At 38.9% G+C, this 13,520-nt stretch overlaps 2 protein-coding genes across 8 annotated transcripts in view; one reads left to right on the forward strand and one right to left on the reverse strand.

Moving 5' to 3' along the window:
• The window catches only part of LOC121856100, a 44,664-nt gene extending 33,156 nt beyond the window's left edge, over nt 1-11,508 (forward strand). For 2 of the 3 annotated variants that reach the window (XM_042351418.1, XM_042351419.1), the window contains one exon: nt 511-550. The gene's annotated coding sequence lies outside the window, so the exon portion shown is untranslated. Of the gene's footprint in view, nt 1-510; nt 687-11,322 lie in introns of those variants that run through there. The other variant, XM_042351417.1, reaches the window with a different exon arrangement.
• LOC121856104 (transcription factor cwo-like) overlaps nt 1-13,520 on the reverse strand; it is a 61,028-nt gene that overhangs the window by 5,940 nt on the left and 41,568 nt on the right. For 3 of the 5 annotated variants that reach the window (XM_042351430.1, XM_042351428.1, XM_042351425.1), the window contains 3 exons: nt 4,583-4,772; nt 3,803-3,991; nt 3,357-3,503 (listed from right to left, as the gene is read on the reverse strand). In XM_042351430.1, the coding sequence (XP_042207364.1) occupies nt 3,357-3,503; nt 3,803-3,991; nt 4,583-4,772 (526 nt within the window). The remainder of the gene's footprint in view (nt 1-3,356; nt 3,504-3,802; nt 3,992-4,582; nt 4,773-13,520) is intronic. The other 2 variants (XM_042351427.1, XM_042351426.1) reach the window with 2 other exon arrangements.

Below are 13,520 nucleotides of genomic sequence, written 5' to 3' on the forward strand. Positions count from 1 at the left end.
TTAAACTCGGCAGTGATTGGTGTGAGCACAAGCCAGCGACCTTTACGACTGGAGATGAACTTCATATTGTGCCTCTCACCAAATTATAAATGACTTCAATATTCCATCGATTTAATAATAGTCTTGAGAAATATCTAACATAGTCTTAACAAACATGTGTACATTCTACCATCTCAAATGATCCTTATCTCAGCTCGTGTCTCAATATTGAGATTGTGTTTATATTTCTCAGGGGACACAATAGTTCAGTTAGGAATGGCTGGTTTAGATATTTACAGTACATATACTACAGTGTATAATCCGTTATGTATAGTTTAACCCCTTGGCATGCTCTATTAACTCTATTCAGCATATATTATTCACTGGCTCAGCTATACATTAACCAATGGATTTAAAAGCTGTATGATTCATGTATAGTGGAGATGATCAATGATTTTTGTACAATTATGCAACACAGCTTAATGTTTCTCACACCATCGAAAAATTATATTGATTTTTTTTCTTTTTCAGGTCAGATCATGATAACAAAGCAACAAAATTGGCAGAGAAATTAACAAGAGGAAAACTGTTTAGTATTCATTTAAAGAAAGCCAGCTGCTGTATACTGATCTGTTACAAGAGAATTTACCTGACATCAACCATATTAAAAAAAGGGTTACCTGCTTAGATGGTTGTAATATAATAAGGTGAGGTTTGCATTAGAACTGTAGGTGAAAAGTATCTAGAAGTAAGTAGTTCTTGTGAATGTGTTGAGTACTTTAAGAGTCAAGAAAATAGTTCTTGTGAATGTGTAGACAATTTAGAGTCAAGGAAATATCCTGTAGTTCATGTGATTGTGTTAACAAGTTAGAGTGAAGGTAACATTTCTTGTGATTGTGTAAAAAAAAAACTTAAAAGTCTAGTGATTTTTTGGGGGGGTGGGAGGGAGGGAGACATGCTTCTGCTAGACTGTGTTGATATAATAGGGATAATTACAGACATATCCAGTGCGTTGGTTTTAAATGGAGTACAGTACTGTACCATAATGCAAACACGTTGCTTACAGTTGTGAAAACGAACGAATTATGTCAATGAATGAAATAAAAATGTGTGTGAGTGTTGGCTATTGAGTCTGACCACCATGTGTATTTATGGATATGGTGTATTTATGGAAAGAAGAGGCGTGAGAAGTAGGCAACAAAATACTGATTAATATTTTAGTTAACTTCACAACAATGATGGTAGTTAATGTTGTGCTTATTTTATTATCATAAAAAACTGTTAATGTTATGCTTCATATCATATAGTAATATATTAGGTTAACAATATGTCTTTACATCATACAAGAAGGTTATGTTAAGGTCGTGATAACATTATACAGCAATATTGGGTTAACTTTATGGTTAACATCAAACAGTAACATCACGTTATGCTCAATATCATACCAGATCAGATATATGAATGAGCAGCCAACGAGAACTAAACTTGAAGAGACAACAGAATGAAAACAAAAGAGCAGGACGTTGAAAGGAAACTAAACAGAGAAACAGCATGTTGATATAACTGTACAAAAACAGACTAATACATTACGGATCCAACATAAAAGGCAAGAGCATTTAAAGCCACACAAGGGAAAGTGTGAGGGAGAAATGTACTGTACTTGAAATGCTGTGAATCTTTATGGGATTAACTGTAGCCAAAAACATCTCAATGGTGGTGAAGAAAAGGTTATCAAATTATTAGAGAAAAGTGTTGTGGGAGAGATACTGTATTTCACTGGTAAGCATTTGTCCCACTCCATAAATGATGTGGCAACACTTATCGAGGCAAACGCTAAACCAATGAGAGATTCGGGGAAGTGAACTACAGTTGCTACGGTCAATAGAAGGGTCTTACACAGTTCATTACTAATACACTATGTTGCCGAGATCTTTTCACTATCACACACATGTATCTTATTCACGCAGTTACAAACCAGAGCATACCATCATTTAAATAACATGCAATACTTCAAAACTTTCATGTCAATACCTTACCTCATCTAACAGCACCATGGAAGAGACTTTCTTTCTTCAATGTTATGAGTACATAATGCCAGTGATAAAGTGCTACAACAAAAATTCATGTACACACTGATAAGAACAATACAAAGTAATATAGCAAAATATTATAGTCAATCAAAAAAATAAAGGCTATTTTTCACTCCTCAATTTGACTGTCCTATAATTATTTGTAATAACACAAGTGTCCTATTATTACCAGATATATTAACTTATCATTTGTAATCGTTCTTGCATTCTACTAATTCCATACTATGATAATTTGTCACTTTTGTTGGGAAAAATTTAAAATTTAGGTATACCCGGTACATAATATTGTTATGGATTCTGTGATCACTGTGACTCTCAGTTGGTCATGGGCTTTGTGTAAAGAAAGGTAAATAGCAAATGAAGAGCATCACTTGGATTATCAAGCAGTATAAATCTAGTTGTGAAGGACAGAACACTTTGGGCCAGTTTTCACATATAAGATTGTATTTTTTATGGTGCAGTGTATCTAAATATTTTAGAGTTGGAAGCGAATAAAATTCCGAGGCCTAGGCCTCATGTTTCCATATGGTCGGAACACATCAAGAGAGTACAGTTTGTAAGTAGTAATGGTAAAATGGATGTAATTATGATGAAAATCATTAATCATACAGGTATTATACAGTATAAAAGCAAAGTGGGACTGCTCTCATCATATAGGCATATATTGTTATAACAAGTTCAAGAATGCTAAAGCCCAAGTTTATTGCAATTTGTAACCTTCAGCCTTTAAAGCTACAGCCTTTGAATTAGTAAGACAAACAATTTTGAAATACTTTTCCATTTCTTTTTATATAGAATTCTGAAGCATGGCAAGACACCTCAACAGTTTTTCCTTAAAATCCACAAAAAATAAACTTTATAATTACCATGACAGAATAATTGTATCTTAGTGAAATAATGATATAATACAGTATACTGCACATATTTCTGTATAATGTAAAAAAAAAAGTATACTAAAACAATTATTACATTAATAAAGTAGATTTTAAGGTAATTGTGAGAATGTTCACACCACACACTCTAATCCCTTGGCCTCCAAACTGTTGAATTGAAGGTTGAGATCAGACTTAGTTTTAATGGGTAACATTTTTCAGCTTTGCTTATCAAAGCTTCATTTCAGTGGCTTCAGTACCCAGTGTGTGGGTTCTTCAGTCAGACAAACTGAAGCACGGTCAAAACAGAGCCAAAGAACATAGACCAACAAAACCAAGCCAGTATATAATTGGTTGCATTAATGCATTTGCTAGCATGGAACAAATGGCAACTCCCTTGAGGCTTGCGCATTACCTGTGACAAGAGTGTCCTTACTCTCGGACGCATGGCTCGAGCCATTACCGTTGCCATCGCTGGATGATCCTGCAGATGAACTATTGGCATGGTACCCACTAGAGGTGGATGAACTAGCGCCGCTCTGTCTTGTCACATATCCCTCGCCTGTGGAAAACAATTTGGTTCCAATCAACACAGTATTGTGTATAATAAAAATATCACAACTAATATTAAATTTATACATCCAAAAAACAAGTCAGAATTATGAATTGAGGTTAATTTTTAAAAGTGATTATGATGATCTACTGCATATTACATAGAAAACCTTTGATAATATTGTAAGATGAACCGATGTTTTACCCCATTTCAGACAATTACTGGACTGTATTCATAAAAAATTTCATCAATGCTTCTTATGGATTCTCATTGATATAATACATCAACAGAGTTAGTACTATACTTACTGGTGAGGATTTTCTCACAGTGCTTGGTGAGGTGATTCATGAGTCTCACACACAGAGAGTCCCCAGAGAAAAAGCCTTCTGACTCCACTAGGAATTGCATCGTCTCAGACATGCACTCTTGGTAACCCAGATGGAACTGCTCAAGCTGATTGCCTGTTCGTTCTTGTTTTGCCGTCACCTCACAGTTTTCTGTTAAGGACATCAATTAACTCAATAAATTATAGATTTATAACACCAATTGAATCATAAATCAGAGGGATCAGTAACTCAGAGAGATATGCTGTACAGTATAACCTTAACAGGCATCAGTAACTTAGATATTCCTAAAAATAATGATTTATCCGATACATTTTTAATACAATCTAATGACAAACTTTTCTAGAGCTTCATGTTCATGGTCTTTCATCATTGATCCAGTATAAGTCTACACATACATGTTCAAAAAACAACAGTGTGTCATATGTGAATTTCTGAACTTGGCATTTTAACAGTTTTATACATTATGTAGACCATTGACATTTACTGTGCATTAATGTAGTCTTGTTCATATACAGTACTAAAAAATTAAAGATTATTATTATTATTATTAATAGTAGTACGTAGTAGTGTACAGTATTTAATTCCCAGAAAATTACTATTGCAGCAACTTTGTGTATGGTTAAGTGGGACACATAGTTGAAAAGAGCATCCAAAGAGCAATTCTATAAGTTTTAGAACAGATTGAGAAACTAGTTTTTTTAAGATGCTGTAAATTGCAATAAAATAGTAAGAATAACTCACCAATTTGACTACATGCGTGTGCTTGTAAATGTTTCATATATTTAATGGCCATCTCAATGATCTCAGTTTTCTCAATACGGCCACGGCCCTTCTTGAGATAGTAGGTGGGGATAAGTCTACTGAGGTCTGCCAGGCAGTTGTTCATCCTATCCCGACGGCGCTTCTCGATGATGCGGTGAGACAGTGGGTCCTGTTGGGCAGAAATAAAATATATTAGCTAACAGTGATTCCTGGGGACATGAAGTAATTGATAGGAAGTCTTGTGTTATTAACCAGAAGACAGTGAGTGTTGGGGGTTGGGCATAGTGGCAGTGGCTGAATTACAAAATTTAAAAAGCAATTCATTTACCTGGTCCCTTTAACCTTAATTGAAGGAGAAATCAAATCTATAATCAAACAGTTTAGTTGGGCTTAATTGGCTTTTGTGTGTTGTGCTTTATATAATAATTATCAAAGTAGTAATTTTCTTCCTTGTTCCATCACTATATATATATATACAGTGGTCCCTCGGTTAACGAGCGCCTCGGTTAACGAGATTTCGGTTTACGAGTTACCTCCCAAAAGATTCTTAAATTAAGTTAACGAGCAACCCCTCGGTTAACGAGTTTCTTACGAGCCGACCTCAACAAGTTTTGGCTTGCACTGGGCGGTCAACCAGCTGTAGTATTAGTCCACCAATACATTAATCTGTTCTAGGGAAAAGGGAAAAAACGGAGCACCTTAGCTTTCGTCTTTATATAACGATCAGCATTCATGCGAGTGTATGTAATGTCTCTGCATGGATAATGAACTGCATGTATGTCTAAGTATGGAAAATGAAGTGCATGTATGTCTAAGTATGGATAATGAAGTGCATGTCTCAAGTATGGATAATGAAGAGCATGTCTTAAGTATGGATAATGAAGTGCATGTCTTAGTAAGGATAATGAAGTGCATGTACAGTATGTCTTTATGTATGGAGTGTATGTTCAGTATGTCATGACTCTTGTGTTCATGGAAGGGTGGTGGGTTTTGGGGGTCGCGGGACGTGTGTGTACAGTATGTGTAAGCAAGAAGAATGGTCTGACTCAGCGAGGGAGGGAACAGCTCAGCCGCAGCCCTCAACTTGACGGACAACGTGACCAGCACAGTGGGGCGGAGTCACGTGTCGCACCTTACCCAATCCATATCTCCCTATTTTTATGATATATAGTCCTGATGAGGTGTTACACGGAAAACAAAAGGAAAGAATAGCTTTTTGAATTTCTGAAACGTGCTGTGTGTGTGTGTGTGTGTGTGTATTCGTCTGATGTACTGTATAGTGTAATATTTATAGTTAATATCTACATACATTATTTGTTCAGCAGTAGAAGAGCAAACAGTATGATATGCAATCTTTTTTATGATAAAATATTCCTCAATCTGGATGACCCAGCTCAATTTATTAAACCTGCAGATTAACCACCCTAACTCTATTTGGAGGTGAGGTTAAGGTAGGATAGGAAAGTTTAAGGTAGGACAGGATAGCGTTAGGGTGGTTAATCTTCGGGTTAAATAAGCTGTGGTTGGAGATTCTAAAGATGATTCCATATTAGTTTTATATATTTCATATTTAATTTAGCGATCATGATATGCCAAACTGTCTTAGGCACTGCTATATCGTATTAAATATTCCACCGATCATACAGCTTATCGGTAACTAACCCATACACTAGGCATTAACACTGAAGCGGCACCGGTAGGGGATGGAAGAATGAATGGCGGGCGGGCGTGTGTGTGTGTGTGTGATGGTGTACGGCAGTCACGTGGATGGCCCGCCAACCTCCAACCAGCAGCCAGTTATGAAACGAAGTACTTAACAATTCCTCCTTTTCTTTAACAAATCTTTATTAGATATGTTAAAACACACGATAACATAAATAACATTTACATTTATTGATATATACAGTAAATAAAAAACCGTACACGTGTAAAGGGGGGGGATGGGGGAATGTTGTCTGGGTTCGCCCACGGCTTCCGCGAGATCAGGTGTCTTGCGCTGCCTAAAACCAGAGCGTGAAATATAACCCTTGTTCCTAGAGTCAGCTGGAGCCATAGCACCTTGTACACTACCCCGAGGCTTACGTTTTCTATCAGTGTGTGCAACGTGCAGTGTCCGAATGAAATTTTCCTTTTGTAGCGCTCTGCCTTTTCACTCTATGGTTTATACTTAAGTGAAACTTACCAACAATAACACAAACAGCTAAAATGTTACTTATATAATTATTGAAAACATCTTTTACATAACAAATAAAAGCAAAACGTTTATTCACAAATCATTGATAAATATTTAGGTTACTTATATTTAAGTTCATTTTCTATATATATTCTGAAGAGCCCTAAGGGTCGTTGTGGCCTTGAGTGTGTGTGTGTGTGTGTGTGTGTGTCTTTTAATACATGGACAACTACATCTCCATCGTCAACTTAAGGTACGCCGCATTTCAGTCATTATTCACCAACTTTATTTATTATATAAAAGCTAATTTTAAATACTCTTGAATTACCATGATCGTTGACTCGCTCACTAATGCAGAGTTTATCACAGGGGGTAGACCAGATTACGACAATACAGCCACGTCAACCGTTTGCTGTAGGGCCGATGTGGTGGTCACATTACCCTCTCCGTTAACACACGCGACATGTTTCTTCTCAAAGTCTAACAATGACACATTAAGATATCACTTAAAAGCTAAAACCTCTCCCCTCGTCCACGCACACAGTTCGAAAGTGAAAATGAAAGCCACCAACTCAATAAAGTTAAGATATCTTGGATATTACGAGGAAACGCAGCGGGTATACAGTGACCATCCGCTTCACGCACGCTGATACACGCCATCTATCCAACCAACACGTGATGTAATATCAACCTTTGCTCCCGTGTGTTAACATATCAACAGTCATATTTCCTCGCTTTCTATTATTAAGGCTTTTTGAGTCTTTAATGTTAAAAAGGCTGTGAATATTGAAGTCGATTAGGCCCCTTATGAATCCACACTAAGTTGCCATGAGACAATGTTGATTTCTAAGTATTTCCTCAGCATTCCATCCATCACCTCATAAGGAAATCAACAAAATAAAAAAAAAACCTCACAAAGGTATATCAATACTTTAAACACGTGTGTGCATAACGACCAGCGTTGGAGAGGAACGTGTGTGCCTCCCTCGCCATCACCTAACGCTCAGCTCCACAACTGCCACGTGACCCGCCCACTGCACCACTCACCGCCTCTCACCACCAGGTTATATACCTACCTACATCTCTCTTATGTACTCTACTCCTCTACCTCACCACTAACACCAATAACGTGTTCATAAAAAGAAACTTGTAGTACAGTAACTTACTTTAGTGATACAATTTTTTTTATAGCTGTGGAAAAGCTCATTTCACCTAAATTTATGAATTCGTTGGAGTAAATACATATCACAGGGCGAACTTGCAGATACATGTGGGGAGCGTGTCGGGGCGTTACCACAGCCAGGAGGCGGCCCTAAAACGTGTCTCATATCCAAGGATAAAAATGTAGTCACGTGTTTGACTGCGTTTTCCGTCTGGCTCACTGCCTGGCTCACTGGGTTATGTATGTATATATCCTTTATTTTAACAAGACCACGAAGGGTTATCTACCGGTAGTCGCTGGTGTGTGTGATGGTGAAGACTTACACAGCGTATAAAGATGTAAGGTCGGGATAAAAATGGTACTGGTGTACAGTATTTAATAGCAATTCAATGTTATAATTTGTTGTTGAGCGACGTGACAGACAATACCAGGGTTTTCCTTGGCTGGAGTTATATTTAGTGTTGGTATATTTAACATATTAATAATTCACTTAGTGTCAATGAAGAAGAAAAATATGCTTCATTGTACCGTTCCTCTACACTACAATATATTGTATATATATTCACAAATTTACCATCTTAAAAAAAGTAAATGGGAAATCCTTTATCCTTTTATATTTATTACATAATTCTAAACATCCATAAAATGTCGGCGTTCACTTATAATTAATACAATTACTGTAACATGTAGACCAGGTGAAGGTTTAAAGGTCATCATTCAGGAAATACTGCGAGGCTGTTTTGGTCTTGTTTTAATACGCAACACAACGCTATAATGACGAACATTCCACACGATAATTATAAAGCAGACAATTAGTTACATCGCAACATAACATTAAGCGTATATTGGTGTTTTGGGGCATTGTGCTATTAACGGCTAATTTTGCTTATTTTCCTAATTATCTTTCTACAAAATCGGAAGCCTTGTTCTTTACCCCATTTACAGCACAAAAGGTACCGGTATATTATTTTTTGTGCAATATACTTTAGAATGAACAAGACTGGTTCATTCTACAAGAAATCCTTCATTTTGCGTATGATGTTAATGCACTACACTACACTAAGCTAACGGTGTCAACTTTCAACATGGCAACACGTCCAGAATCATATAGTATACTGGCCAAGTTCTACCTTTGCCAACCTACTAAACTATGAATGGTATGCGAAAAAAAAAGAGGCGAAGATATTATCATAGAATGTCCATGAAATATGAATGGTTATAACGATACGTTCACTGTGTATAAGTAACATGGCAGTTAATTAAGGATGCTCACAGAATCGTGATGAGAAGTGAACATAAGAGCGAGTCCCAGTGTGATTTTATCGAAAATGTTGTCTTCTGTAACTTACGCCCCTCAGCTTATTTCACCTGAAGATTAACTACCCTGGATTTAATCTAAACCAACTTAACGATCCCCAGGTACCTTAGGGATTGGTTTGGTTAACATTAGGGTGGTTAGCCTTCTGGTGAGACAGGCTGGGGGTGGGGGGGGGACTCGTTAAGTGCCAAACAGGTATGATTCACAATATACACCGGGTTTTCTGTATTGTATAAAGTAAAATAAATTATTAAAAATGAATGTTAGTCCTGGCTAGCACGTGCACTCGCAAATATTTTAAAAGTGAGGTAAAAGTGGACTGACGGACGGAATAGAGGCCAGTGGTCGCTTTTGACCTGCTTCCGTTCTCAGACGTCAACAAAAAACCGTAATTGTATTATGTCACTTCATCTACAAGGGAGTTTTCCGTGGTGATATCTGGGGAGATCTTTCTTATCTTTAAGTAGCGTCTTCTTGGGGAGTGGGTTGTGGTGACGACTCTTGGCAACAACATAGTGAAGCTGGCTGGCGCTCTAACCCTCAACCTCCACCATCCCACGGGCTGCGGAAGGGTCTCTGGGTACACCTAACATAATCATAACCTAAATCGCCACATTCTCATTAGACTATACAATTGCATTAATTACACAGGAACTATTCAAGTCACGAACTTACATTCATCGATTTTTTTAATGGGAGTTTTTTCTGGCGCTGTAGTTATATACTTAGTAAAATGCAGAAGCCTTCACGGTAATGTTTAGGGTTTCCTACAAGAGGCCAGACGAGGATGGTACAAACATAAGTGATGCAATTCGTACATGTGAACCACGCGTGTCCTTGTAGCTCTGTGGTGTGGCCTTCCTTCCGTGTGAGGGGGGCCGTCTGGCCTACTTACGTCGTCCACCAGCAACTCTACCCAACACTGCTGCCTGCCCACCTCCTTACCTTACTCTCTTCTTCTTTCTCTTCTCTTCCCTTCCATTCTTCCTCCCTTTTCACATTCGCTCTACCTATCTCGCTAAGCCGTTCATTAAGGCTAGACTGTATACACATCAGCAACTTCATAGACACTGGTCCTTACATTCACATTAGAAGATTTAGTACAATTCAAATAGCCGACTCGCCGACTCACTGATCATCTGCAATTGCTTAAACTTCATATCGAAACGCACTTTACCAACCCATTGGTAATAAATTATATGATATATATGGAAGTGTGGAAGTGTCTTAAGGTCAGTCATCATTTCTGCAATATAAGGAGGAGGCATTTGATCATCTTAAAGCGATTGGTTATGCAGACAGTTAAGTGGTCAACAGATAAGGTTGTGTGATAGAAGTAGTGAGTCATCTTTAAACGTCACATATGATTCTCTTTTGTCCAAACACGATGCAGTACACCCAGACACTGTACCAATCACCTCGCAGTAGCTTCATGTTTCTTTAACTGTTAAACAAGTTATGAGAGAGGTTAGGTTAGACTAGACACGACTAACTACGGCTTGAGAGGTTAGGTTAGAATAGACACGACTAACTACGGCTTGAGAGGTTAGGTTAGAATAGACACGACTAACTACGGCTTGAGAGGTTAGGTTAGAATAGACACGACTAACTACGGCTTGGCTTGGTCAGGTTCATCGTAACTATATAAAACTAAACTGGGCTATGTAAAGTAACTAAGCTGGACTATGTAAAGTTATGGGCACGTAAAGTTAGCCCCAGCTAAGCCATCGTAAGTAAGGTCACACCACCAAGCCTGGGGGTTAGGTTAAGTAACAGCTGACCTTCTGAGTAGCCTCGGCTAAATATATAGCTAGGAAGTTGTACGTCTTGAATATGTAGAGTCTTATTGTTGATGCAACGGTACACACACATACAGGCAATATTTCGCCAGCTTACTGCCAAAATCAATCCCACACACTCACCACACTTGCTTATAGCGTCAGGAACTACGAGATATTTTAATATAACAAATAAGTTACAATGGTAGCTTATATATTGTCTTGTACATCTGAGATTCAATTGTAAGCATGAAATATAATTGTTATTATTATTTTTTTTTTAAACAGACAAGTTGCAACATGTTCATCCAGACGCCCTTACCTCTCACCCCTCCAAAGTCTACCGCCAAACCAGTCCTCCCTGACCCCACAAGGGCCACCACACCAGTCACCTGATCGACTCTACGCTCCCACGTGACCACACCCTGATTCCCTCACCCACCACTATAAGGGGGGGGGGGGGTTGGCCCATGGACAAGTAAGGCTAGTCAGTAATACTAATCTTACTGTAAGAGATGTAATTGAACCTTCAACACACTGTACTTCTTAGCAACACACACACACACACACTTGATAACACTGCATCACTGACCTTGACCTCGATATGGTGACCCTCTGCCACCCACACCTTCAGCTACCCTCACCCTCTGCCACCCACACCCTCTCCCTCTGCCACCCTAAATACCTACTTCCGATTTCCTAAATTTTCCTACGCCAGACTAATCCAAGACTGAACGTAGAGAACACATGTACGGTTGTTAAAATGATTGTCAGTCAAATGTTGAAACAGTAGTCGATCAGAAGTATTAGGGATGAAATGGTGACAGAATCTCTAAGGATCCGTCTTTGTCGAATTTCAAGTGAGCTACGTAGATGAGAAAAAAGATTGTGTGTAGGAATGTTTTAAATTCCACCTTTCTATCGAATTTAAGGTAGCTTGTTAAGGGCATGCACACTCTTAAGTTGGGGGTAAATTCTATCGCAAAATAACACTGAGAATTCACCTGTGTCGATGCTTTCTCTCATCTTCAGAGAAAGGATCTATGGTGGGTGGGTGTATGATTGTATGTTCGCTCGCACGTGTATGTGTTTGCTCGCTCGCGCGTGTATATGTATATATGTATGTATGTATGTGTGTGTGTGTGTGTGTGTGTGTGTGTGTGTGTGTGTGTGTGTGTGTGTGTGTTCGCTCGCGTGTGGGCGGGCGTGTGTGTGTGGACTTAAAGGTGGGGTGGCAGAAGGGCGACGAGACAGGGCCTCCACCTCACGTGTTTGAGGTCGACCTCGCTCGTGGCCACAGCCTGGGTGACGGAGGGAGGAGAGGGGAAGGATGGCTGCTATGGAAGCACTGAAGGAGGAGATGGAACACACACACACACACACAGGTGAAGCTGGAATACATTAAAACAAATTATAGAATGTGAAACTGGAGAATAATGGTGGCGTCAAAATGAATGTGAAATAGGGTGTGAGAGAGTATGTACGATGATAATGTAATGAGAGAAAAACAAGTGGATTATTTAGACATTTGAGTGAGGAAGGAGGGAGGGAGAGGGTCGATAAGGAGTGGCGCCACTATACCACATGGTCAACTGTACTGAGCTCGAGGTATACTGCCACACGTACATACATACTTATTTGGGTCATTTGGACTGTAATATAACAATGACGACCGCCAATATATCGCACTCGTCACTCGCCAATAAATCGCACTCGTCACTCGCCAATAAATCGCCCTCGTCAATAAATCACTCCATAACCAGTGGCGTACATACTAACGTAACCCGTATATAAAGAGCACCAGTTTCCCCAGTAGTGTAAGTTTAGCATCACGACCCCTAGATAGCAAGGCCTCCCTCCCCTCCCCCCTAGATACTAAGGTCCCCCCCCCCCTTCCACCCAACACACACGCGCCAAATAGTAATAATAACTTTCCTAACCTCTCCGGGTGACTGGGTGAGTTTATCGTTTTAGCTAATATTTCTTTTTTCCTGTTCTCGTTCCCCAAAAGTATCTTTACTGAGGGGATCGATGAATTTAAAAATGATCACCGGGACTCCAGTTGTCTTGGTAGGGTTGTGTCAGACTTCTTCGTCCTTAGTGTCATATTGTCTAACATGAATCGTATAGATATTTTTCTGGGGTGTTGTATGTTGGCTGAGGTTTATCACCCAGGTGGCTGACTACCGACTACCGGAAGTGAAAAGTTCTTAGTAGTTTTATCACAGTCTGTTGTCAACGAAATCTATGTCCTGAATGTGTCTGCTCTCTCTCTCTCTCTAGTTTAAACCCAACACATAATGTATCTAGACTTTAATAAAAAGTAGCTAGGCTCAAAAATTTTTTATCGGGGGTCATACGATAACTTAACCTTACCTAATTGACCTATAACCCGTTAGGTGTCATCAACAGGTGATATTACCATGTCCAAGTGCCACTCACTATGTCCAAAGTGCCGCCCATCACGTCTCAAATCCCACCCACCA

Source organism: Homarus americanus, unplaced genomic scaffold, assembly GCF_018991925.1.
Source record: "Homarus americanus isolate GMGI-L3 unplaced genomic scaffold, GMGI_Hamer_2.0 scaffold11628, whole genome shotgun sequence".
Taxonomy (NCBI): Eukaryota; Metazoa; Arthropoda; class Malacostraca; order Decapoda; family Nephropidae; genus Homarus; species Homarus americanus.